Raw genomic sequence first — 24,674 nt, 5'->3', positions numbered from 1 at the left:
TTCGAGCAGGTCATGAAGCTGGGCGTTAATTGCGGCGCGCCTCGACGATGTTGTTGCACTTGATCCATTGTGAGATGGCTGATGGACTTTCCTTGGAAGAGCGTCCACGCCTTCTGAGAGACCCGCTGTCCGAGGCAGAGTACCCGCCTGGGAGCTTGAATGACCGTTGTAAGAATAAGAGAGGGCTCCAGCAGGACGACACGACTGCATTGACCGTGCAGGTGGAGACCGTGGGCTCCACAACGGTACGAAGTCAGAAGGACTGGTGACTCCGACCTCTAGCACCACCGTTGGCCATTTTCGTGAACGGCCCACTGGTGGCTTTTAGTTGGCGATTCCTAGTGGAGAAAAACTCCCCACGATCTGGTCTTTGGACCCAGCTCAAGTCCCCAGTAGCTCTGTTCTTTAAGCCTTAGGATCCGTCACCATATGCTCCAAGTCTGCGTATTGAATTGGATCTTCCCTTGTCGGGCCCGCGGGTTGAAGGGACACCCCTCAGAAGGGATTGACTAGAGAGACCCTAAAGATGCAAATTGGATGTTGGACTGGCGATGAAGGGGTTTTACCCACATGGAATCCATGAAAGCATTGCGCCGCCCTATTCCACACAACTAGCTGGGGCCCATTAGATGTGACGTGTATAAAAGTAATCAAATGATCGACCTTACCTGTCTCCTTCGCTGGATCGGGAGCATAAGGTCAGTCCGCTAACGCCTGAAGGGAGCTCAGATTTGATGCCAGCAGACTTTCCATCCAACGTGTACGTTGACCAGGAATGAATGCGAAGAAGATCATATGAACAGAGAACGAAAAGAGAGAAGGTAGTACTGTGAATGGTGACGGTCACCATAGTACTTTTCTAGAGCACTACTAGATCAGTGAAATTGAAGAGGCATACTCCCTTAGTGGAATGGTCGTGAATAAAATGACCATTTAGATGCAGGTTTGCTATCTGGCCTATACTGCGTCGTGTTTCCTGCTACTTCATGCAGGCTTGAGGCTACAGAGGTAGACATGAATGCTATCTAGGCCTTGTCGTGTACCCGAGGCTGAGGTGGAGCCTAACGGCCTCAGGCCTCAGGACTAGCCTAGCTCCATCAGATAAGATTAGATGGCTGGTTGGCTGTCGCTCCTTCTTCCCCTCACACGCCTCCCACGTTGGGTCATCTGCACAAAATCGTATGTTACTGACACCACCAGGGCTATTAAAAGGGCGGTTTCTTCCCTTCCACGGTTGCTTTCATCCACATCTCTACATCTCCGCATCTCCTCAGTCTGACTACTTTCATAGCATCTCGCCAACCAGCCAGTCCGCTCGGGTTGTTTCTCTCGAAAACATGGGTCGTGCCACCCTTTTCTCCGCACTTGCTTTTCTTGCCGGTCATGTCCTGCAAGCGACCGCTATTCCATCGGCTTTCCCGCAAGACAATGCCGTCAACCAGGTGCTTCTGAGCGATTCATATCAAGACCAGTCTGTTTCGTCAATATCCGCAGAAGACGACGCCCAAAACAGTGCTGTCATCCATATCGGCGAAAGCGAGACAATGCGAGCACCATCTTGGTTCACCTCAACACTTATGGCTCGTCGTCTCCTAGCCCTGTCAACAACTGGCACCGTCTCGACCATCTTTCCTGACCCGCTCCCCGGCAATTCCCACGCGCCCCCCTCTGTGGCCGGCCTCCCAATTAGCCTCCCAGAGTACATCGCCGATTGCGACGAATACCTCCCCGCAGACGTCAGCAACGGTGGCAACGGCGACCCGACCTTCCTCGCCCTCCACATCTCAACAACCTTTCGCAACACCGCCGCCGGCTCAAACGTCAGCCTCGCCATCGACTGGTGGGATCACTTGAACCAGACCGAGCCCGTCGCGCCGGGGTTTCCTCCGAGCGAAGCAGGTCTCCCGCGCGTCACGCTGATTGGGTACGTGGAGCCGTTTGATACGCCTCTGCACAGGGATATAGAGGCCGCGCTGGAGGAGTGTTATCTGAGCGTGCATCCGGATGCGAGTGCCTGGTTGCCGGGAAAGCCTGGGGCGCCGCACTCGAGCTACTGGGCGAAGATGGTAGTGGAGCAAGTCTATTGGATCGGCGGATTTGGGGGCTTGCAGCAGATTGGGTGGATGAATGTCACTGAGTGGAAGGGGATCCGGCGTGTGCGTAGTTTGCCTGGTGTCGGTGATGGGAGGGGATGGGAAGATGTGAGACTTCCTGGGGAGAAGGAGTAATCCGTGATATCTACGTAACTCAATATGCAGTGTGAAGCGGCCAGTGCTAGTGGACAAGAATAGAAAGATCGGAGATTAAGATGAACAGTTTATACCGTTGACGACACTAGTATCAGGTCAATGGCTGGCCATTATTGTTTCCTCTTTTCGTATGCCCGGTAGCGCTCAGCAATTCGATCCTTTCAACCCTGAGCCATTCTTTGGTGAGTTAGCCTGGCACGAGGTACTCGAGTTAAATGATCCCCTTATTACCTTTTTTGAAACTCTCTTCGAAGGCCTAATCCTCTTCTAAAGAAGACAACGACAACCTGATCATCAGCCCGATTATCCTACCATCAACACTGCGGACTGATGGCTTCTACTACTTATGAATCAGGGGGTGGGGGGAAACGATCTGCACGAATCGCCACACAAGGTTCTCTTTAGAGATCAGACAGGATTCTTATCAGACCTTTGATAGCGTTACACTGAAGGAGAATTTCGCCAATGAGATGGTGGACTAATAAGTCGACGGTGCACTTGGCCTACAGGGATTCAGCTGGCTTATCAGCAGTGCGAGTTGGCTTATCTTGGGGAGTAAGTCATGGCCGTAGTGGTTGGGATAGATATATAGGCAGGCGTCTCTGTGCAAAAACCTGGGGAATAGTGTCTCGATGACATTGGCGTTGTTTACCTGATAGACAGCGGCAGGGTATATCTACTGAGGGTGTATGGATGGTGACGCAGAGTACTTTCGACGTTGCATCATCCCTCCCTTGATAAAGCCATCTGCATGCAAACATAATTACTATTTCTCTTTTCTGTTCTTCATAATTTATCTTTGCTCCACATGGTCTCTTCTTGAGATTCCTTGTTCTTACAGTAATACTCCATCGCCCTACGATGATATTCTCACGACCCCGTCTGCGCATCACCCAGCCCAAGTCGGCTTTCGCAGAGGGAAATGCCCGCTGGACCAACCTCGATCTCGATCCCGTCCCTCATCACCGTCGAAAATGGGGTCCATTGAGTTTTGTCGGTGAGATATCACCGATCCAATTTCTGGGCCTTGCATTGCTGACTCCGACCATAGCGTACTGGATCTCCGACGCCTTCAACGCCGCAACATGGCAGTTCGCTAGTAGCATCATTGCGGTCGGGCTGAGCTGGCGCGAGTCCCTCGCCATCGTGGCCATCTCATTCTTTATCATTTCCTTCGTCATTGCCGCCAATGGTGCCGTGGGGGCCATCTACCACATCCCGTTTCCCGTCATCGCCCGCGCGAGCTGGGGCTTCTGGGGCTCCTACGTCGCCATCATTTCTCGGGTGATCCTGGCGGTTTTCTGGTTTGCCATACAGAATGTCAACGGGGGAAATGCCGTCCGGTGCATGATCGGCGCCATCTGGCCGAGTTTCCTGACGTTGAAGAATGACATCCCCGAGGCCCAGGGCATCACGACTGCCGGGATGGTGGGATACCTAATCTTCTTTCTTGTGCAGTTCCCGTTCCTGTGTATTCATCCAAACAAAGTGCGGTGGTTGTTTGTCGCCAAATCCATCATCGTGCCCATTGCGTGGCTGGCGATTCTCGTCTGGGCGTTCGTGGCCGAGGGCGGCGGAGCGATCTTTGACCAGAAGCCCACGGTTTCCGGGTCCAAGTATAGCTGGCTGTTCCTGGCGAATATGACGTCCGTACTGGGGAACTATGCCACGCTCAGCGTGAACCAGGTATGTGATGCATTTCTCAGAGGTAACACCAATATGCTGACCGACAAAGTCCGACTTCTCTCGATACTCCCGCGTCAGCCCTAAATGGCAGCTCCTCTACATCCCCATGCTCCCCATCGTCTTCACCTTCATCACCTTCATCGGCATCGCCGCCTCATCCGCCGGCCAGTCGCGCTACGGCGGCGAGATCCCCTGGGACCCGATCGTGCTGATCAGTCATTGGACCAGCCGCGCCTGCCGCTTCTTCGCCGCCTTCTCCTTCGCCCTCGCCTCCCTAGGCGTCAACATCTCCGCCAACTCCATCTCCGCCGCCAACGACCTGACCGCGCTCGCACCGCAATACATCAACCTGCGCCGCGGGCAGATCATCTGCGCAATCCTGTCGTGGTGTCTCGTCCCCTGGAAGATCCTCGCGTCCGCGGGAAGCTTCCTGAACTTCATGTCCGCGTACGCTATCTTCCTCGGCCCCGTCGGCGCAATCATGCTCTGGGACTTTTGGCTTGTCAAGCGGCGGAAGTACGATACCCTGGCGCTGTATCAGCCGTCGAACCCGACGTATCGGTATTCCTCGTGGGGGACGAACTGGCGCGCCCTCGTCGCGTTCCTGGTTGGCGTTGCGCCGAATCTACCGGGTTTGATCGCGTCTGTGAACAGTAGCATTGATGTTGGGGTCGGGATCCATCCGTACCAGTTTGGGTGGCTGTTAGGGTTCGTGGCGACGAGTATCGTGTATGTGGGTCTGTCGGTTTGGTTCCCGGCGCGCGAGAGCTTGATTGAGCGGGCTGTGCTGGCGGATGAGATTTACGACAGCAGGGGCACGGTGGAGGGGGTTGATGCGGGTTCGGAGGAGGTTTTGGGGGAGGGCTTGGGTCGGGAAGAGAAGATGCTCGGTGTGAAGAACGGGATATTAGAGAAACGAATCTGATGTAGTTCCATTCGCTGATCTATGTAGTAACTGGCCTGACATGATGTGTTCCTTGATCCTGATCTTCAGTTCGCTGTAGGCCACCGAAGGAGTAGTATTCAATCGTATCCGACTGCGCGCTCTGTTCTGACGCGTGTCCTATCTGGAGACACTGGTCCAGTCTGATAGTGTCATTGGTATTAATGACCGTACTGTCCACCGGCTTGAAAGTGATCATCGAAGTAGATTGTAGCGGCTTCGGACGATCCAACCGATCGTTGGTGCCAGACCTCTCCGACCCTGGTTGTTGTGCGATATGCCATAAACGTATCCACTGCTTCTAGGGCCTGGAGGATTCTCACACCCCTGGCCCATACGCAATCGCCTCCTTGAGCACCTTACTCACACCAGCCGACGCCCTTCCCACCTCCCCGCCCTCACCGCGTGCACTCTCCAAGCCACGCTGCACAGCCCCTAGAAACCGATTTTCAAACACACGGTACCGATCCTCGCGCGTCTCGTACATCTCCCCTTCCTCATCCCGAGGCTGCCCAAACAGATTCAAATGCACAAAAGGCGCCGTCGCCTGTGGAACCATATGCTGCGCCGCATGACACAGCGGGAACTCCCACCCCGACACCCCTGGCGCACTATCCTCGTCAGAAGAATCATCCATTCGCTCATCCGGCCGCCCGATCCCCGCCTGCAGGAACACCGCCAACGCGGCCAGCACCTTCACCATCGGCTGGCCCTTAGCGCCCGACTTGCCGAACGAAGCCCGATTCCCCGACCACTTGGACGACTCCTCCGTGTGCCAGCCCAGCACAGACAGGAAGCAGTTCAGCGTCTTGATCCACCCTCCGGCGCAGGAGACGACCTCGGCGCCTGCGACGTCCACCAGCCAGGACAGCACCTCGACGGCCGAGACGCGGATGTCGGCTGCCAGGTGGGTCATGCCTGCACGGATGTAGGGCAGGAGCTGGGGGACGTGATCCTGGATGTCATTGGCTGGCAGCGCACGCAGGAGCTTGAGAAGCTGGGTGCGGACGCTGGAGCTTGCGTCTAGGATCAGGGGGAGGAGAGTGGGCAGGAGGACGCTTACGGGCTGGGGGAGGGGGGAGTCTACTGGCCTTGAGACGAGTGAGGTCGTCAGGTGCGCGAGTGAGTCGCGGCGCTGGGTGTCGGATTTGGAAGAAAGCAGAGAGACGTGGTGGGTGAATTGGGCGTCTGATGATGGGGCGGTGATGTGCAGGGATTGTTGGTTGAGGGTGATGGCTGTGACGGCCTATTAGCACTTCATATGCATGTACATGCCGGAGCAGGCTGCGTACTTTTTGCGCGGAAACTTGTGTCGGTGAAGTTGTCAGGCTTTGCCTTGGTTTTGCCGACTTTCAGTTTCGTTTTCTGGGCTGAGTTAGTAATGCTCTGATGCAGGCATGATGCATGACTTACCTGGAAGTCTTTCTTCTTTTCCTTTTTCTTTTTCGCGCTGGAGCCCATGATGACAGGTCCCGGAAATAGAGTCTCGCAATGCTAAGATATGAATGCTTCAATTGGGGAGATGTTCCAGAATGTAAGCCGAGATACTCTATTCTACTCTCCGCTTGAACCACGCACAAAAGTCTCGATTACGAGTTTACTATGCTGTGGGTATCCTTCCCTGACCGTAGAAGGATGTCAAGTCGTGTTCCAGAAAATAAATATGCTGATGGGGACGTCGACGTCCATGAACATTTCGGGATATCTTCATCCCAATCTGAATTTTTGATGATGATCACGTGTGGCACGTGACAAGTTCCAGCCTGAGGCAGCATTTCACAGCACGGAAAAGGCAGATAGAACAATTAGACAAGTATATGCCCTACAGTAGAAAACGATACTGTCATATCTGTCGCTTGAAGATTCCCGAACCGAGATACTGACGCAATACATTGTACTCCGTAGACTATGGCGCATTGCGCTCCCAGCCAAGAACTACAGTAGCAACTCACATGCGGCAGGCCACGCTTTCCCCTGAAATTCAGGTTGACCTGTCATTCTTTCCAATCAGAGCTTGGACATTGCAGCGGTTGCTTTGCTTGTTCTCCTTGTGATCTCCCAATCATATTCGCCGGCGTAACCTCATGGTTCGCTATGAGTGGGCCTTGGCCGATCCTAGAATGGGAGGATGCGAGGGAGAGATACTGATGAAGTGATGATCTTCATGATCTTTGCCTCAAGGCTTAAACCATTATTTCTACTCCTATATCGATACCCTATCCTTTCTCAGCATGATCTATGTAGTCAGTGTGCCCCCTGACAGCTTCTTCCAGGGACAAAGAACAGCAAAATGGTCTTCAATGGGCTGCTCCGTTTCCGGATCATTCGCTCTAAACAGGTCAAGGAGATCGCCCTGGGCGGAGGACATGATCAATCGCAGCCTGTCGAGAAACAGACTCTCCTCACCATCAAGCAGCTTCCACCATGGTACGACCCCAACCCGTTCATCCTTTCGGGGTACCGTCCCGAGACCCGCTCCTACTACCGTTGCTTCGCCAGTTGGCTATACTGCCACAACGAAACTGGAAACATCTACTCGCATTTGATTCCAGGCATCTTGTTGCTTTCGTCCCAGGGCATCCTGTACGAGTACATTCGCACAAAGCATGAGAACCTCTCCAACTTCGACTGGTCCATCGTCTCACTGCAACTTGTCACAGCCTCAATATGTCTCCTGACATCGACGACGTACCACACTCTGCTGAACCACTCTGCAGCCGTCGCGCACCGCTGGCTCCAGCTCGACTATATTGGGATCATTGCGCTCATTCTGGGCAATTTTATCAGCGGACTGCATTTCGGGTTCTATTGCAACCCGCAGCTGAAACATTTCTACTGGTCGCTTGTCAGTACCCTGCTCGTAGTATAATCACAGTCGTGGACTCGATGCTGATATGGATGCCTGCAGATCCTGGCCTTCAGTTCTGCAACCGCCGTGGCCCTCCTCAGTCCGCAGTTCAGGGGTCTCGAGTGGCGCTCGTTCCGCCTGGCCAGCTTCGTCTGCACCGGTCTCTCGGCGTTTGCGCCAATCGGCCATGCGTGCATGCTTTGGGGCGTGCCGTATCTCTGGAAGATAGGCGTGAAGTATTACCTGCTTGAAGGGGTATGTCTGATCATCGGCTGCTACTTTTGGGAGGTAGGCTTTCGTCAACTGTATCCAGAAGGGGAAGATTACTGACACACTGCAGAAGAGAGTTCCCGAGAGCCTGTACCCGGGTGCATTTGATATATGGGGCCACTCGCATACGATATGGCATGTCTTTGTGACGTTTTCCATTGGTGCTCATGTCATGGGACTGCTGCATGGTCTGGAATACAGCTATAGTCAAGCAGAGTGTCGATGAGCCTTCTCACCATACTTAAAACAAGATTGGCATTGCGTCTTGTGCATGTTTACCAAAGTCCCAGATACCCGTACTCAAGCCCAGTCATCTCAACTAGCCCCTAAGATACACAAACATCAGTAACCTCACCCAACCTCACCTCCCACGAGAAAGAAACATACCCCGCGACCCACCCCCCAACGCCCTCGCAACCGCCTCCTGCGCAGCCTGCAACGTCCCCTTCCCCTCTTCCTCCTTCTCCCGATCTCGTCGTCCACCCCCGTCTCCAATGGAAGCCTCCCACTCCCCAGCCCGCATCCCCGTCGGCGTATCCGACAACAACCTCGTCGTGGTCTTGTTATCGCCTGCAGCTCACCAATATCAACGCGCCATCCGGCAAAGCTTCCCCCCGGGATAGAAGGTACGAACCCGGCTGCATCGCCTCGGCGATTTTCTCCGCGACACTACTGCCTGATTCCTTGGTGTGGTCGGCGTAGGACTGGGATGGGTTGTGTAGGGTGCGCGTGACCGGGTCGGTGGCTTCTTCTGGTCCGTGTCAAGCCACCGAGTTAGATATTGCCTGAGGGGATAAAGGGGGCAGAGACGGTTACCCTCGTAGGAAGAGTGATTGTCGCCCTGTTTTCGGTATTGGTATTGGTATTGGTGCTTGTCAATGAGTGGGTGTTCTCGGGATGGGGACGACGTACTGCCATTCCGGACATGGTGAGTAGATTTGCTTATGCGATGTATTGAGGTTTGGCTGATGGATTTGATGCTTGTTTGATATCTAAGTGAGTATGCAATATATGATTGCAGAGGTATATATGTGCTCAAGTTAAGTGATGTCATGGCTACACAGGCGTACAGTGACTTCATAGTCGGGCAGGCACTCCACGGGAAGGCTACTTTTCTGCGAGGTGAGTGGGAAATTGCGTATATTGACCGATACAAAGCTCGGCAAAGTCTATCTGATTAAGAAATAATCTCACAAACCATCAGGCGGAAAGGTCAAACAATCAAACAGAGATGCGCACTTCTGCCCGGCCCCAAGTCTCGAGAACATGCAACAAAACCGAAAAACAGAACAAAAGACACAAGACGCAAAAGCGAGACTGGGGTCCAGACAGACGCGATTGTATCAAGCAACTGAAATCATCAAATCAACATAAAAACGTAGACAAGCTTGGTGTATCCAATCTCCCGGCCTCACACTTCCGAAGAGAGACTAATCTGGCATGAGCAGAGTCGGATCATTATCGGGCGCGCCACTGAAATCGAGGCGTGGAGGATGCATCGTAATAAAGATGTATCGCGCCCGCCCGCAGAGGCCACATCAACCAAAGTAGAGAGGCATCGCATCACTCATATCAACCATTAGGATACCAGCCACTGTGCCTGACGAACCAGGTTGCTGCACCCTCTGTCGTAAGATGGTCATAAATCTGAATCGTAAGGTGCAGTTGATCAGTCAGGCCGCGGTCAACACTCGTAAACACCTGTTCGTCTAGCGAGCAACTTCCCCCACAATCTTGTTGATCTCAGATTTGAGCGTAACTCATCACGTCTATTAATCATGGTGTAAAAAAACACATCTCAACGGGCGGGCAAAAAAAAAGGAAAAGAAAAGTAAAAAGGAAAAGAAAAGGGGAAAAAAAGAAAAAAAAGGGTAAGTAAATGGTGAAGAAGTTTGGGAGTGCTAGCTCACAAACTCATGGTCAACCACTCCCATTCCTGGCTTGCACCCTGACCCCCAGCAATGCTATGATTGGCCGGGTTCACCGCCGCCGGAGGCATGGCAGGTGCTAATGGAACCACCTTCGACCGGCCCCCAGACGAAGTGCTGGGTTTATTGCTGTCGTCGGCTGCATCCGTCTCACTGGCTTTCTCCAGGCGCCGTTGGCGCTTGGGGGCTACCTGAACAGTGCTGCGGCTTTGTCCAGCGCTCGTAGGAGTAGCCTTTGGCGGTGCTGCCGCGATGGGGACCACACCGGATTTGCCCGTCGCACCTGCGGTCCTGCCAGCGGCTGAGGCCGCGCCTCCAGGAATGGCCGGCGGGGACTCGGATGTAGTGTTACTCTGTGCGCGGCTCGATGTAGGTGTCGTCATGGAAATCTGGGCTACGGAGTTTTTGCGAGAGGACTTCTTCGACGAACGAGACGCGCCCACAGCAAGACTGTTGGCGCTACTGCGGTTTCGCTTCTTGATGACGTCTGTCTTCAACGACAACGGACGAACCACTCCATGCAGTTTGAGGAACAGACCGCAGGCGTTACAGAGGGGTTGACCCTCGGGATTACGGCGCCACAGTGGTGTGGTCTGAGTGAAGCAGTTGGTACAGGTGGTTGGCCCATTGTTCTGATCACCGTTCTTGGAGCCACCAGGGCTCGCCGGTCTGGACGGAACAGCACTGCTGAGTCCCGACTCTGGAGGGGTGTTTGGCGATGTGTGGGAAGTATTGTTCATGCTTTGGCGCAGCAGCTGGTTGGTGTTAGGCGTCGACGTGGTACGAGCAATCTTCTGACGACGAGGGTCCTGCTCGCGGTTGCGCACTTCACTGACCGAGGCTGCGGATCCGTGCGTGCGGCCAAGACTGCCGCCTTGGTTCCACTCACTGGGAGTGTCCATCATGTCTGCCGAGCCGATCGTGACATGTTTCCGGTGCTGCACGCTGAATCCAGACAGGGAGTGGAAAGATCCAGGGAACTGACCGTCCCAGTTCAAGCCGTTCATGTCGCCGGCGTTGTCATCACCAAAGTCGGCGGGCATAGCCAGGCCAGCCCGCTCGGTGTAGTTGTTGGCATCATCATCTTCGTTGTCAGAATCCGCACCGAATGAGAATATGCCGGCATGAGTGTTCGATGTAGGGAAATCGCTTGGGTTTAACACCTGTGTCGGATCGACATGCTGCGACTGACTCATAGTATAGTTCGGAGAATGAACAGCAGATGACGAGTTGCTGCCGTGGGTCATCCCGTGCTGCTGCTCACTACCGGTATTGTTGTTAAACATGAATCGCGGTTGCAGCGAAGCAGACAAGTTCGAACGGTGGGTAATGTAGTTGGGGATACGCCGTTGAGTCCGAGCATCAATCGAAGGCATATCAAAATACATCGAGTGATCCCCATCGTATGTGGGCTGAGGTGTTGATACGGAGGACTGGTACCCCGACGGAGGAGGAGAAAAGAACTCTGTCGAATTAAGCGACGAGGCAATCGGGGTCTGCGCATATACATTCGCAAACGGGTTGGCCGACGTCATGGGAGAGTCGCTGGGAGAGAAAGTAAAGTGCGCCTGGTAAGGACCGGCCGACGATAGAATCGGATCTTCGCCCAAGCTGAAAGTGTCCAATCCAAAGGGGACGCCGGGGGACGTAAGGTTATTGTTGTTGTGGTGGTTTTGAGTATTAGAGTGGAGAGCAAACCCAGACGACGCATTGTCGAGGGTGTAATCAGGAACACCGGCCGAGAAATTGGGATCCTGAGCCAGCATGGCGTTCGACACGGGCGGCACCTGGGGAGAGGACTCGGCTGGCCGCTTGCGAGTGGGAATCTGGAGATTGAAGAATTGGCGCTCATCGATGCTTGTCTTGCGCACGCGACGGGGTACATAGCCAAACTCGTTGTTTCTGCGCTGGTCCTGAGGTGGATGAGGAAAGGAGGCTGGCACAGGAGTGGCATCGGCCGATTGGTCCTTGCGAGACTTGATGGGGATCGCCACGGATGAGGTCGCCGCTTTATCTGTTGGCGGTGACCGAGGGCGATCGGCGGGCGACTCGATAGGAACTATGAAGTCGTCGATGTTCATGGGGTCGGAGGCAAGATCGGTGGATGTTGATGGCCGTGCAAAGGAAGGGCGGTCGGTCTGACGGAGTTGGGCAATACCGCTCGGCTCCGAGCTGCCACTGTTCTTCGTCGAAGGACTATATTGTAAACGAGGGAAGATGAGTCCAACCTGACTTCAAAAAAAGCGATTGTCCAAGCACCTGAATTATCATAGACATACCGATTATTCTGCTGAAGCCTTTCCCGTTCCTTGCGTTTCAAGCTCATAGCCATCATGCGCCACGTGAGATTTTCCATGCGCTCCTGATTGGGTAACTGAGCTTTTGTTCTAGAATAGAGCTTCCATATTTGAGTAGCCAGTGGATCTTTCCGTTGCATCTCATCTGGACTTTCTACCCCGTCTCGGGGAGCGGCGTTCCTCCACTCGGGAAAAAGAGAGTCCTGGAGCAAACCGTCCTGGACATGAGCGGAGTCAGGTGGACTGAGGGGAGAACCAAGGGAGAAATCGTCGGACAATTGGGAGGTGTGGTGGAAATGAGAAGAGGATGATCGGTCAGCATCGGCGATGTCGTAACCAGAGGAGGCAGAGACAGCGGTTGGAGTCGGTCGCGCTGCTTTAGGCGCTCCTCCATGGCTCATCCCCGACATTATCCCGTCGTGGCAGGGTTAAATGCACCCTATCGTCTCCTTATTGGTATAAGGAATGCAAACCGAAGGACAGATAAGCAGACAGAGCAGGGAAATCAATCGCACGGTGGACGAAGAGAGCGCGACAGATAAGAGAGAGAGCTGCGAAATTCCAAGGGAAGCAATCGGAGGAGGACAGAGCGAACGCACGAAGGGAGGGGGGGAGGAAATAATTGTGCGTGTTGTCGATTGGAGGAAGCACGAGAAATTCCACTCTACCCGCCGTAAACGACAAAACCCGAGACCCTGGTCGAAGGTATTGGTTTTTTGATCGGCTGCTAGATATTCTAGGTGCAGAAAGCCGATTAGTGCTCTATTTGGCTAGGGTCTGGTCGGCGTCGACAACGACGACGTAGTATGAGGGTTGTTCGTGGAAACAACCAACGGTGGCGGCGTGTGAAGATGGGATCGGCTGGACTAGTCGCAGTACCTAGTAATATGAGTAAGACGAGCTACGCCATTAGGAATGAAGGATCAAAAGTCCTGAAGTCCAAATGATGCATGGGTTTGAAAAAGAAAAAGCAATAGCAAAGGAAATATCAGTGCTCAATTAAGCAGCTTACCCTGATCGGAAGTACTTTAGCCCTCTTTTGTCTAGGTGTGATTTCTTCTTTTTGTTCATCAACTTTGTCCGATTGGTTTATGAAGAACAGATGACCTGTTCTCTTGTGATTCTTGCTTGTAATCGCCTGGAGGCAGGAGGCTAGACCCTTCAGACACACATGGCCAGGGCAGAATTTAAAGGTATGCGGATAAAAATGGAGGGTAAGCAGGATTGATGCGTAGAGCAGGACAGAGAAAAAAGCAAGGAATGAGTCAAGGGTAAAAAAAAGAGGACGAGCATAAACGTCGCACGGCCAGTCCAAGCGCTCGATGAGTTAGGAAGATTCAAGTGATGAATCAAAAGAAAAGGCTTAATAAAAACCAAGATTAAAAAAGGATGATGCGAAGGGGGAAGAAGGATGGATGGTAGACGGAAGAGGAGGGGGACGTGAAGATGAATGACGAGGGTGGAGGAACTTACGGTGGACTTGGGGTCTTGGACTTGGGTTGCTACAGTCACTAGGTAACCAGATCTTGGGGACTGAGGTCAATGATCTTTCCTAAGATTTTCCTACTTTCCGCCGTAAGAAAGAAGAAATCAAAAAGGGAATTTAATCATGGGCGGTGCAGAAGCATAATACCTTCTATTATGCATCTGGTAATCCATCATTCCTTTATAGATCAGACCATGTTGCTAAGACCTAGAGTCTAAGAGCGCAAGACCATTTACACCATTTACACCATGCATATCCATGTGCTTCAAGTGGGTTTGCTCTGGCACCAAAGGTATTTCTCATGAATCAGTCGCTCCAATCCTAGCAACCTTGAATCTCCCCACCTACACCACAATCTATGCTTGAAATCCAGCTATATCTCTCTATTACTCAAAACCATCTTCAACCTTCTCCGCTCTGTGAAAATATGCCTTATTTGCCTCTCTGATTATTCCATTTTTCCGGTTCAAATAGCACTAAACAAAGCAGCGGAACTTCACGATCGCTTTCATACGATGAACCGGAGACTTACAGTGGTATTACCAGTACCAGTAATTCGGGGCTGAGCCGGAGTTAGCTTTTTTCATTTTCTCATTTTAAACTTTAGCCAAGGGTGTTCTCGAAGGAAGCCTTTTTCCTGCAACACAACGATCTTGAAGTTCCTTGGCCTACAGAGTACACAGTATCTTAAAGAATCGCTGCCAAGGCATTTATCTTGTAGTTGTCTTGCATCTTCCTGGGACGCACAACGACGAATGCGTCTCACAGCAGGAGTAAATATAATTAAGCCCATTGCAGAGAACGAAGGCAGAGAGTATCTCTTAAAACGGAAATAGTCCGTCCCATTAACTACCCACGGCTAAAAGATATTAACTAGCCTCTCCGTCCCTCATTGATCCAATCACAATATTCATCCACCTTGTTTTCCCAAGCCACCAAGGATCTATTCATCTAACATGCTTCCGAGGCTGCTTTTACCAGAATGCTGAAAAAAAAAGTAATCTGATTCGTGCGTGGATAATTCCGGTCTTACCCCCTTGTACCTATCATTACAAATATTGCTTCTGCACTTGGAGTACATACGCCGTAACCGTTCATAATAACATTTAGACAAGCTCCCCTATCAGTCTAAAATTGCTACGGCAAGTCGCCAGTCAAGACCCAGGTCAATGCGGGCGGGCATCTCGTCCAGCTCTAGATCTGTATTTTCTCCAATGAGATCCTACGCGGACCACTAATCAAGTCCAGAATATAATGCCAAGTTTATTCAGTTGTAGGGCTAGATATAGGGTTAAAACAACTGATCCCTTTGGCTTCCGCCCAATGATGCATGCTATGGCTCGCTGACGAGCAGGTACACAGAATAACAAGATTCGCCATTCATGTCACTGCGAAGTTATCGTCTTGGTGATCCAGCATACTATCAACTATACATAAGCAAGGATGAGGATGCTGAGCCGAGATCGGGGCATCCGATGACTCTCAGAGTATCCAAAGAATAGCAAGAATGGGAAATATGGTTACTGTACAGCGACACGTCAAGCTGTCAAGCTAAACAGAGACCATCGGAAATCAGCATCAAAGCTCCTACGGAGTACTAGAGTGTTCCGGAGCCAATGCGCCCTCTGGTTTGCATTAGAGGAGACGCCATCCGCATTTCGCACCTTGTCCCTTGCCTAGTGCCACAGAGGCTCGACTGAAAGACCCATTCGGGCCGATATGGGCCTCGTTGGGTACCGTGGCCTTTCTCGAGTTCCGGAAAGCACCAAGTGAGAACTACAAAAAAAAAGTAGACTCATAAGCTAGTCGCTCCGCTCATCGGCCAGGAACACCGCACTATCAAAACTCCACATTAATTCGCACCTAGGAGTGAGCTCCTCGACGGGGCGGGATTCGAGGTCGAACGCTCGGGCAACCCGTTTGGACCGGACACGTCCCGAAATTAATTAGCACACTAAGCACGATTTAGAGGGCTTGGGGGCTGGAACAAATTGCTCCCTTCGATATCGAGGGTCTGAGACTCAGACAAGACCATTGCCAACATGGCTGAGCAGCATTTCTCAGCTTGTGTGCCGTTCTCGCCCGAATATCGGCTGCTCTCAGTCCGGAGGGGGAATCCCGGGATTGCTTTCAATCTGGAGGAATGCTAAGAGGATGGGGAATTGGGGGATACTACTCCGGCTCTTGCACCCAGACGGTGAAAAGTGAGTAGCAAGAGTAGAGGGAATCTACTCCGTAGAGGCGTATTGGAAATCAAACCTCACCGGAATTACCAAATTCCTATTTTACCCGAGGCTTGGTATAGGTCCGGTAATGAAGCGGCGTAAGGTAAGGCTCGTCACCGCATTTCAAGACACAAGGACTGGCGAATCACGGATCCAGTTGGATCATCTACGGACATGTGTCTTCTTGCCAGAGTTAGTATGTACCAGCAGTAGAAGCCACAACCCAATCCATCAGTGATTCAGACTTTCAGATTAATTGGTGCCGAACCCCACTGTTGAACCAATTCTCATAATGCGCGGTCTCGGCCCCTCTCCATTTCGGGTTCAATGGCTACACATCGTCATTGAATGCATACGATCGGCGCTCAATTTGTTCATCTTTTCTGAAAAGCGATGCAATGTCCCTCAGCTGGGGACTATGGATCAGACAATGGCGATCGCGTGGGTGCGACCACGGGAGGGGGGGAGGGGAAGGGCAGGGTAGCGATGTGCATCTTTCCCTCGAGCAGTGGCCCATTCGTGACTCTCAGTTAGTAGAATATGGATTAGTAGTCCTCATGCAGTCAGCGGCAAAATGAATCGCAAGCACGGTACAAAGTACGGCTCTAGCTCTTGCTATTGAGCGCTAGAAAAAGAAGCTGTCAAACTGGGACCCGAGCGCGAATTGCCAGGGCGGCATGGCATATGCCTCGCGCATGTCGACAAGCCGAGCCTTGGTTTAGCTGATTCGATTTGCAGGGTAATAACAAGCCCGCTAGTCATTCGAGGTACAGAGTATATACGGCCAGTAACACGAAGAGTGTTAACAGACTGATATGCAATGTTGTCGTGTGGATACAATATCCCGTTCCCGGCCCCACGCGATGGACAACGAGGGCAGGATGGACTCCACCGCACTAGCGTCTGATAAAGATGGAGTGTATCCCACGCCTCGAGATAAGCCAAGATAATGCTGATAAGGGGATAACAAAGTAATTAGCCTTGGTCATTCCGTGACCAGTGGGACCGATCGGGACGAATCACAGACGACGCAATTTCTATGTCAGTTTCTCCTGGCTGTCAGACTGCCTTGGTCGTCGACAACTTACATCGTAACTCGCCTCACTCATAAAATGTGGCAAAAAAACGCACGGAGAGGGGTTTGTCAGGGAGAGCTAAATGAAAGTGGGTGCGTGGCGCATGAGCAGCCACTGAGAGATGGTGGCCAACACTAGTCAACAGCTTCCCAATGCTGACGAGCCGAGGTGATGGTTGCTGATCACCAATGATCCATTTGCTGAGGATTATTGCTTTCTGGCAGGGACCCCTGGCTGACCGATAGCAATTCAGAATTGTTCATGCATTTTGATGAGAGTTTCCGAAGAATACGGAAAAACGATTAGGAAAGCAAATGGTTGAAGCAATAAGCCGACGGACCAAGGTATTGTCGCGTACGTTGCAACTTGATAGGCCGACAGTAACGATATCCCGCTAGAGGTCCGGACCAGGGGGCGGAGAATAGCACGAGAGTCCTGGACGGAGTTGATTACCATAAACAGCGCGGAGCACAAGAAGCGATGTAAGACAACCGACGTACACAGGGGTCCTGCTCAAACACTCGGCCCGTTTGGCAAGCAAAAGAGAGTCCGAATCCTAGCCCCTCGGGGAGGTGTTAGTCTGAGCCAAGGCAAACATATTTGGCGCTACTTACCACTCTGTTGTTGAGAGTCGAAACTAGGAATGGACCATACGGAGGCGAGAGTGAGCCGTTTAGTATGGTCCAATGAGCGAGACCAGATGAACAGTTACCCATCTGGTCAATACCTAATGGTACTTTTGTTCAAAATCTCCTTGGAGGAATAATGCCAATGCGATGGAAAGACTGAAGCTCAGTCCTCCCCCACACTGCATGGGCAGAAGCAGTGACCAGCGACCAGTCATGGCTGTCCGTTGGGCATTTCTGGCGGCTGCGGCGGGAAAGCAGAAAATGAGTCGAACTCCTTCCCCGCTTCTCCTGGCTGCATCTTGATTATATCAGTACAGTGTCGGTGGCAATTGAAGAATATCAAAAAGATTGCCTTATTTCTCCAAGACAGTCATGAATCTGTGATGCTGAGGAAGGGGCTGTTGGTGGGCATAAGGATGATCCACATCTGTCGATGCTATTGCTAGATGCACGACTGGCTGCCAAGGAGAGGGGGCATTCTGAGGCGTGAATGTTCCGAAGAAGGACGAGGGAATACCGGCAGTTGATTAGAAAGGAGTCATCATATGCAGTCGACACTTGAGCTGACGCTTGACTCGTCGGGATCGGAGGGCGTTGCTGCAGGCCTGAAACCTAAGGCTCCCCAGCGCACATGACGATGAGGAGCAGGAAAAAGAAAGAGGACACGAGTGCACGGCTCCATGGAGTATATAAGATTGACTCGCAGGTTGAGACGCACGCAAAAGTAATCCAGAGTTTATCATCACTCCACAGCCTCATGATAAGGCGTCACGGATAGGGATAACTGCTGAAGGTCAACTTGCTGGTCTCACCGACGCAGAAGAACCAAACCATTCATTTCAGTCCAATGGGATCCAGGGCTGGTTTTGTATGCTTGCCCTCTGTTTCGGACCGAGAACAATGAGGCCCGATTACGGGGGAAGCAGAGTTGCTCGGCGATAACTTTGCATCTTAGACTCCTGGGCGTTGTAGATAAGACCCTGGGTTTGCACCCGACACGTCACGATACCCTGCCATCCACATGAGCAATAGGAATGCGCTGCTGGCAGTTCAGCAACCCTCAATGGCTATGAGGCGATGTCGTTATCAGGCCAATGTCAAGGGTAGTCTCACCATGGCCTGAGGCTGTTTTGCATATCTCTCTCGTATCTCCGGATCTTCTCCACGCGGAACCCCAGATGCTCCTATTTGGTCTCCATGCCATGGACCTTAGTATATCTTAGAATGCTCTTTGCTATTACATTTAAATCTCATGGATCAGTTGGCTTATTTCGATTGCACACAGGAAAGCATTTATGAGCCGTTATCATATTTCTGCGCGGCGCATCCACTGAGCTCGCCGAGACCCTAGCACAGATACAATCCCTGCTCTTCTACCAGATCCTCCGGCTAAGGACCATGCTTCATTTGATTGGCATCTCATCATGTCAAATGATCATACACTTGACTGAACAAGCAGCATCTTGCCGCCCAGCTTCTCGATGCCTATGGCGCAGGATCAACTCCCGATGCGTATGCTTCTACCCCTAGTAATATCCATGATCTCTACTTTGAACTGCACAAATGCATTGTAGACTACCGAGGACTCAACTGTCATGCACCCGAAACACAGTAGCTCGCTAGAGCACGGGACCAGATCTTACCCGGCCAAGTCGTCATGGTGATTGATGAGCTTTCTCCGCGGAGGATATCGGCCCAGTATATTGGTCCCAACGTCCGTACCCCGAACTGCAAGCCCTAATGCAATGTAACGTTCTTTAGGGGAAGATAAAGGCCGGCAATGCTATTGATCAGAACTAGTCCTCACTAGTATATAGATCTCACTCAGGTACATAACCCAAGTACATATGAGCAATGATTGATATATTTGCTCCGTATGCTCCTCTGACCTGTTCTGATGATTCATTCTTCGCGGTCAACGTTCTCAACTTTCGACTATGCATTGGGAGCTTTGTATGGAGATCTTCACTTGGCCGGCCTTTCGATACTGTCCAATCTCATACTCGTCTGAGTCGAGCTGGTCGTATATAAGCTGTTAAGGCTGGGTGAGTTGTGTATATTGCTAGATTTGTACATGCGTGAACAGACCCAAGCTATATAACAGACTCTTACCATAGGGGAAGACGGCAACGACCCCCGACGAACTGATCGACACCTGTCTGATCCTATCGGGTAGCTGCTGGACTAGATGATCTGTAGCAGATTCGTCACCCGTTCATTTATTCTAGCTTGTATTCTAGCGATGTATGCAATGCAGCTTGGTATCATATAACAAGGCAATTGGAATTCTCGGAAGGGGTAAGAAAGTCTATACAGTTTGATCAAACATGAGGGAGATGGGAAATGGATGTAGTCAATGTCATAAAACAGGGATATAATGATAGATGATGATGCTGGACAGGCATATCGGAGCGAGGGTCGACAGGCCGTGGGCAGACCCAAGCGGGCTTTGACGGGCCAGTCTTTGCGTGAGCCCTCTCGTTGATAACAGGAACTCGAGCAAACTGGTGCACATGCCACATTGACAGATGAAGAACGGAATGACAAAATGAAAAAGGAAATCGTGAGCGAAGGCTGGAGTCGTAGTGAAATATAAAAAAAAAAAATGAAATATGCCAGCTGAAAACGTCGCCAAGTCTAAAATAATATCGCACGGGAAAAAAGGTATCGCAATGGAAGAAACGAATGACCAGAAGATGCCGCCCAAAAGATCCCTTTTGCGCCCGCTAATGACCAGTGTGCAAGGTGAAAAGCCATGACGAGAAATTTCGTTATGAACAGAGAGAAGCGAATAAACGAATGCATGCGTGCCACTGGGTATTATTCTAAAGCAAAATTCTTTCTTTGTTAAATATCTGTCCTCCGGGGTCGGCTGTAAAGCAGCAAGCTAGCTCATCAAGTCGGCGGCGGGCCCTGCCCGGGATGACCCATATGTGCCGGGGGAGCTCCAAATGCTGCCTGCTGTGCCGGGTCCGCCGTATACATAGGATATTGCACTACGTTCATTGTCGGCATACCGTTCATATCATGCCATCCGGGGTAGCCCATGCCCGCTGGCTGCCCGGGGTATGACATGGACACCGTTGTCGTCTGTAACTCGGCAGGCGGGGGACTTTGAGGATTGATGGGCGTCCCCGGGTATCCCTGAGCGGGACTCGTCATTCTGCGTTTGAGATCCGTGTGCATTTGCTGACTGAATTGGCTCGGATTCGGGTACGATGCCATCTCCGGCTGTGCAGGAAAGGTCATCGAGCGTGTCGGTTGGGCCACCGGCCAAACTGAGCCGTCCGGTTGCATGGCATACGTCTGCACGGGGCTGATCGGCTGCGACTGGGACGGGACCGTTGGCGTTGCTGCCATTGCGGGGTTGGGAGGCATAGCCACCATGTTGTTCGGTCCCGGACTCCATGCGTTAGGAGGCACGTTCATCATCTGATGCTTCCCTGCCGCCATTGCGCTCAGTATCTGGGGGTCCGAGATCGTCGTGTATTCGTCCCACGGAACTGACGGGTCTAATGTTGGTGCTGCCGCGAAATCCGTGGACCCTTCGATACGAGGTTCAGTCAGCAAATCTGTTGTTCACTTATGCGAGTGCGTTTCGCCACCTACCTGGGACGAATGATGACATGGGATTGCCTGGAAAAGAGGTGGCATGGAACCCCGACGCATCCTGGCTCGCGTCCAAGGGCATGGGTTGGTACGCAAAGAATGACTCGGAGTGGTCAGCACCTCCGCCCATCGTGGGAGGTGATGACGAGGTTGTCGAAGGGTCTGTTGATGCGCTTTCGAGTCTAGAGCTTGGCCGGGACTTCTTCTCCACGGGAGGCTGCTGGTCAACCGGGAAGAACTGGCATTCCTTGCGCAGTCGGATACAGTTTTCGCATCGACCCTGGGGGTCGTCGGCGGCCACTAGACATCGAATCTTCCGCCGTCGGCAGTGTACTATTGCGCCAGAGCATGAGCACTTGATTGACCGGTGACAATAAGAAAAGATCGTGCGTGCTTAACAGGAAGAAGAATGGGAGGTGACATCCACTCACCACATGCGACTGATGTGCGATGGTATCCCAGCTTGTTGCGCTTCTTGTCAGCGGTGGGGTTTTCCATGATGGGAGCTTGTGCATTCGGTAAAGATGTCATATTCTGGACCAGAACCGCGGGCATAGCTCCAAAGCGGCGAGAGATGGCGCAAAGATGCCACTGGGCCGAGGGTGCATCAATCGCACTAAAACGGAGGAGGGGAGAGGGTGGACTGTGGAGGGTAGCTGCAGGGAACCCCGGGCTGAGGCCATGCACAACGGACCAGAGCAGGACAGAAAGATTGTCTAGGGCTTATCTAAACGAGACGAGGAATACAGCTGTTAGGTCGAGCTGGAGAATTGGTGAATAATGTGATGCGCTGTTTCGAGTATTAAGCGACTAATTGATGGCCTCGCGACACCTCCACGTTTCAGCGATGTATTTCTCCACCCTCTGGGTTGGTATTTTCCCACAGCAGCAACGGATAATTCACGGATATTAATAGATATTGAAATCGTATGGAAGGGCGTGTTTCAGAGATGATTAGGCTGATCGGGATTCGACACTAGAGATCGTTCTTCTCCAGGAGTAGTTGTCGACGTCGTTGTTCGCTTGTCCTTGTCCAGTTTACAGAACGAGACAACAGAAGTTGATAGTAGTAGGATGTCACTGTCGACGTATGTACGAGCATAGAGCGAAGAGAAACGTCTGAGGTTCCTGGGCCTATCGAAAAGAGTGCGTCCACAGGGCGGATGTAGGAGAATAAGGAGAGAAAGTAGATGAAGGGAAATGGATAACAACAGTATTCAAATAGTAGACAGGTAGAATGTTGAAGAGAAAAGGGATAGAAGACAAGACGAAGGGATAATAATAATAGAAAAAAAGGCAAGATAGTGCGTCCAGAGTAGGAGAATGAGTGGGAGAATGAGGATGTATCTTGTAGTGAACAGAGTGAGGTTTCGTGGTCTAAAGGTCCTGACAGTAATTTTCCATTTTATTTTTATTTTTTATTTTTTTTTCCACTTCAGTTGATGATGGAGAGAATAATTATAATTATTATTATGAGGTCTCTTTTTTCTAGAAAACCCAGATAGCTTCGAAAGGTTATGATTCGCGCAACTCTATGAAGATTAGAGTGTTGGGTATGTTCCAGTTGAGAAGAATAATAGCCACCTAAGGAAGGGGGAGAAATCAATTTATTTTTCATTTTATTCTATTCTATTTTATTTATTTTTATTTATTTATTCATTTACTTTTCTTTTTCTGGAAACTTTTTTTGGAAAGGAGGATCAAGTTTGAAAGTAGTTGGATCAAAAAGAGCAAACTAAGAATACTCCGTAGACAATAATAATACTAGAAGAGGAAGAAACAGGCAATAAGATGATAGAGAGGCGATGACGAAGATGAAACCAACATTCGGCAGTCCCCTATTACAGTAATTGAATCGATTCAGAAAGCAATCGGAAGAGATGCTGAATAAAGTGCCTGTAGCTAAGGCGATGTCGATATCAGACTAACCACAACATGAAACGCCGAGTCCAGACAGTAAGAGTGTCTAATATTATTTTTATTTTAGTGCCATACTATGCTGTCAGTGTCCAGTGGTCCACTGTTATCATTCTCTTCCCAGCATTCTCGCTGCAGAATGGGGCAATGGGACTATCTTCTGAAGATGCATGACTGAGTGACGTATATGGGGTCGTAGGATGTCAATCGATGCAACGAAATGCATGATTGATGGCTTCTCTACTGTGGTTTCTGCTGTTAGAGAGAGAACCTGCAATGGTTGAGCCTCGGGGACAAGCTTCGATTCTTGTTCGCTTTCGGCATCGCACTATACCAAATACATGTCAGGAAGAAACCCCTGATTCAATCAGGGCCATCTGCACGTTCAGGACTGGTTGAGTCTGAGGACACAAACCATGGTCCCCCAAATGGGTGACAGACCTTAGGCGATCCCAAGTGGGTGGGGGGGGCGGGGGGGGGAGAGCAGCAAGACCATGCTTGTTGAAGGAAATGGTCTACGAACGCTATTTACGATAGTCATGATAAAAAGCTGAATGCTGGCAATCATCTCGAGGTGGACAAAGTGGGCTCCAATTCAGGAAACAAATCATAATAGCCTAAAACACTACGGAGTACACAATATCTACGGAGAAGGTATCTAGCATCCTGAAGATTTTACCTGGGCATCTGAGAAGGTTTGAAATCATGCCTAACGGAGGAACTTCACCCCAAATGTCCATTAGTATGATTGCAGTGAGTTCATTGGCTCAGAGCAAGGCCAGTGTCGGGGACTCGGGAATCTTGGCGAATCAGGGCTAGGCTGATGGCGACGGAGCTGATCGTTCATTGGGTTGGATGATTTTGATGGGTTGAGGAACTTCCAGAAGAAGACTAGTGGCACAAGACAGCAACATGGATTCTCGAACACTGTTTGAGCTTCGAGAAGCCCCTTCGTCGTCAGCCTTTGGACTTGGGGAATCTGGAAATGGTCCATGATTGGTGATCCAGAGGAAGGTATGGGTCATAGGTAAATGAGGCTTCTACCTAATGTGCATTGTCAGGTGGTCAGATGTCTATTTGTTCTTGGATCTGGATAGGAGTCAGGTACTTGTCATTTCATGTTCAATCGTCGAAGTGCATTTCTCGGATTTTAGAACAGAGCAAACTATCACTAAGATAGATACCATTGCGCTAGAGCGGATGAATATGCAGTAGGCATTATCCATAACATGTGAGATTGTATGAACGAAAGATGAAACAGAGTACCGATCTGTCAGAAAGGGGTGGGCCCCCAAGTCGGTGTTTGATTAAGGGTCAAATCTGCATCCTAGCGGTTCTTGGCCGGCAAATCTCAACTGTATGAATCTGTAAGGGGTAATGACTAAGACATAACTGTAATGTTGACTGTCACTCAGTCCACAGTGCGCACAACGCAAAACTTCAATCTATCCAGAAATTGAAGACACCGACACTGCCACTTGATGTCATGTCCCAGGGGAATGGTCTGAGTG

At 51.1% G+C, this 24,674-nt stretch overlaps 6 protein-coding genes across 6 annotated transcripts; 3 read left to right on the top strand and 3 right to left on the bottom strand.

Annotated features, from left to right (window-relative positions):
* Positions 1-74: 74 nt before the first annotated feature.
* On the top strand, positions 75-2,228 carry AFUA_6G02010 (uncharacterized protein; the record flags this gene model as incomplete). Its single annotated transcript, XM_742783.1, has 2 exons — positions 75-265; positions 1,292-2,228. The coding sequence occupies 2 exons, from the start codon at positions 75-77 to the stop codon at positions 2,226-2,228; spliced, it is 1,128 nt and encodes a 375-aa protein (XP_747876.1).
* Positions 2,229-2,927: 699 nt separating this feature from the next.
* On the top strand, positions 2,928-4,860 carry AFUA_6G02000 (nucleobase cation symporter-1 family protein; the record flags this gene model as incomplete). Its single annotated transcript, XM_077804926.1, has 2 exons — positions 2,928-3,935; positions 3,985-4,860. The coding sequence occupies exons 1-2, from the start codon at positions 3,111-3,113 to the stop codon at positions 4,858-4,860; spliced, it is 1,701 nt and encodes a 566-aa protein (XP_077661062.1). The 5' UTR covers positions 2,928-3,110.
* A 337-nt stretch (positions 4,861-5,197) lies between these two features.
* On the bottom strand, positions 5,198-6,339 carry ipi1 (IPI1/TEX10 family protein; the record flags this gene model as incomplete). Its single annotated transcript, XM_077804925.1, has 3 exons — positions 5,198-6,114; positions 6,171-6,243; positions 6,292-6,339. The coding sequence occupies 3 exons, from the start codon at positions 6,337-6,339 to the stop codon at positions 5,198-5,200; spliced, it is 1,038 nt and encodes a 345-aa protein (XP_077661061.1).
* A 634-nt stretch (positions 6,340-6,973) lies between these two features.
* AFUA_6G01980 (uncharacterized protein) lies at positions 6,974-8,483 on the top strand. Its single transcript, XM_077804924.1, has 3 exons — positions 6,974-7,723; positions 7,787-8,014; positions 8,067-8,483. The coding sequence occupies exons 1-3, from the start codon at positions 7,169-7,171 to the stop codon at positions 8,220-8,222; spliced, it is 939 nt and encodes a 312-aa protein (XP_077661060.1). The 5' UTR covers positions 6,974-7,168; the 3' UTR covers positions 8,223-8,483.
* Positions 8,484-9,106: 623 nt separating this feature from the next.
* On the bottom strand, positions 9,107-13,256 carry areA (GATA-type transcription factor). Its single transcript, XM_742787.2, has 3 exons — positions 13,234-13,256; positions 12,204-13,100; positions 9,107-12,120 (listed from the first exon to the last, which is right to left on the bottom strand). Exons 2-3 carry the CDS (start codon positions 12,629-12,631, stop codon positions 9,903-9,905), a joined length of 2,646 nt encoding a protein of 881 aa, XP_747880.1. The 5' UTR covers positions 12,632-13,100; positions 13,234-13,256; the 3' UTR covers positions 9,107-9,902.
* A 4,365-nt stretch (positions 13,257-17,621) lies between these two features.
* On the bottom strand, positions 17,622-22,808 carry AFUA_6G01960 (putative C6 finger domain protein). Its single transcript, XM_742788.2, has 4 exons — positions 21,678-22,808; positions 21,247-21,579; positions 18,155-21,182; positions 17,622-17,929 (listed from the first exon to the last, which is right to left on the bottom strand). The coding sequence occupies exons 1-3, from the start codon at positions 21,799-21,801 to the stop codon at positions 20,533-20,535; spliced, it is 1,107 nt and encodes a 368-aa protein (XP_747881.1). The 5' UTR covers positions 21,802-22,808; the 3' UTR covers positions 17,622-17,929; positions 18,155-20,532.
* Positions 22,809-24,674: the final 1,866 nt, after the last annotated feature.

Source organism: Aspergillus fumigatus, chromosome 6 (genome assembly GCF_000002655.1).
Source record: "Aspergillus fumigatus Af293 chromosome 6, whole genome shotgun sequence".
Taxonomy (NCBI): domain Eukaryota; kingdom Fungi; phylum Ascomycota; class Eurotiomycetes; order Eurotiales; family Aspergillaceae; genus Aspergillus; species Aspergillus fumigatus.
The sequence above is the reverse complement of the archived record's forward strand: the minus strand, read 5'-3'. Positions and strand labels throughout refer to the sequence as shown.

Coding starts and splice junctions, on each gene's coding strand:
- AFUA_6G01980 (XM_077804924.1), top strand. CDS start 7,169: ATGGTCTTCAATGGGCTGCTCCGTTTCCGGATCATTCGCTCTAAACAG. Junction 7,724..7,786: donor AACATTTCTACTGGTCGCTT/GTCAGTACCCTG, acceptor GGATGCCTGCAG/ATCCTGGCCTTCAGTTCTGC. Junction 8,015..8,066: donor TCGGCTGCTACTTTTGGGAG/GTAGGCTTTCGT, acceptor GACACACTGCAG/AAGAGAGTTCCCGAGAGCCT.
- areA (XM_742787.2), bottom strand. CDS start 12,631: ATGTCGGGGATGAGCCATGGAGGAGCGCCTAAAGCAGCGCGACCGACT. Junction 12,121..12,203: donor AGGCTTCAGCAGAATAATCG/GTATGTCTATGA, acceptor TTTACAATATAG/TCCTTCGACGAAGAACAGTG.
- AFUA_6G01960 (XM_742788.2), bottom strand. CDS start 21,801: ATGCCCGCGGTTCTGGTCCAGAATATGACATCTTTACCGAATGCACAA. Junction 21,580..21,677: donor TCGCACATCAGTCGCATGTG/GTGAGTGGATGT, acceptor CTGGCGCAATAG/TACACTGCCGACGGCGGAAG. Junction 21,183..21,246: donor CATGTCATCATTCGTCCCAG/GTAGGTGGCGAA, acceptor CTCGTATCGAAG/GGTCCACGGATTTCGCGGCA.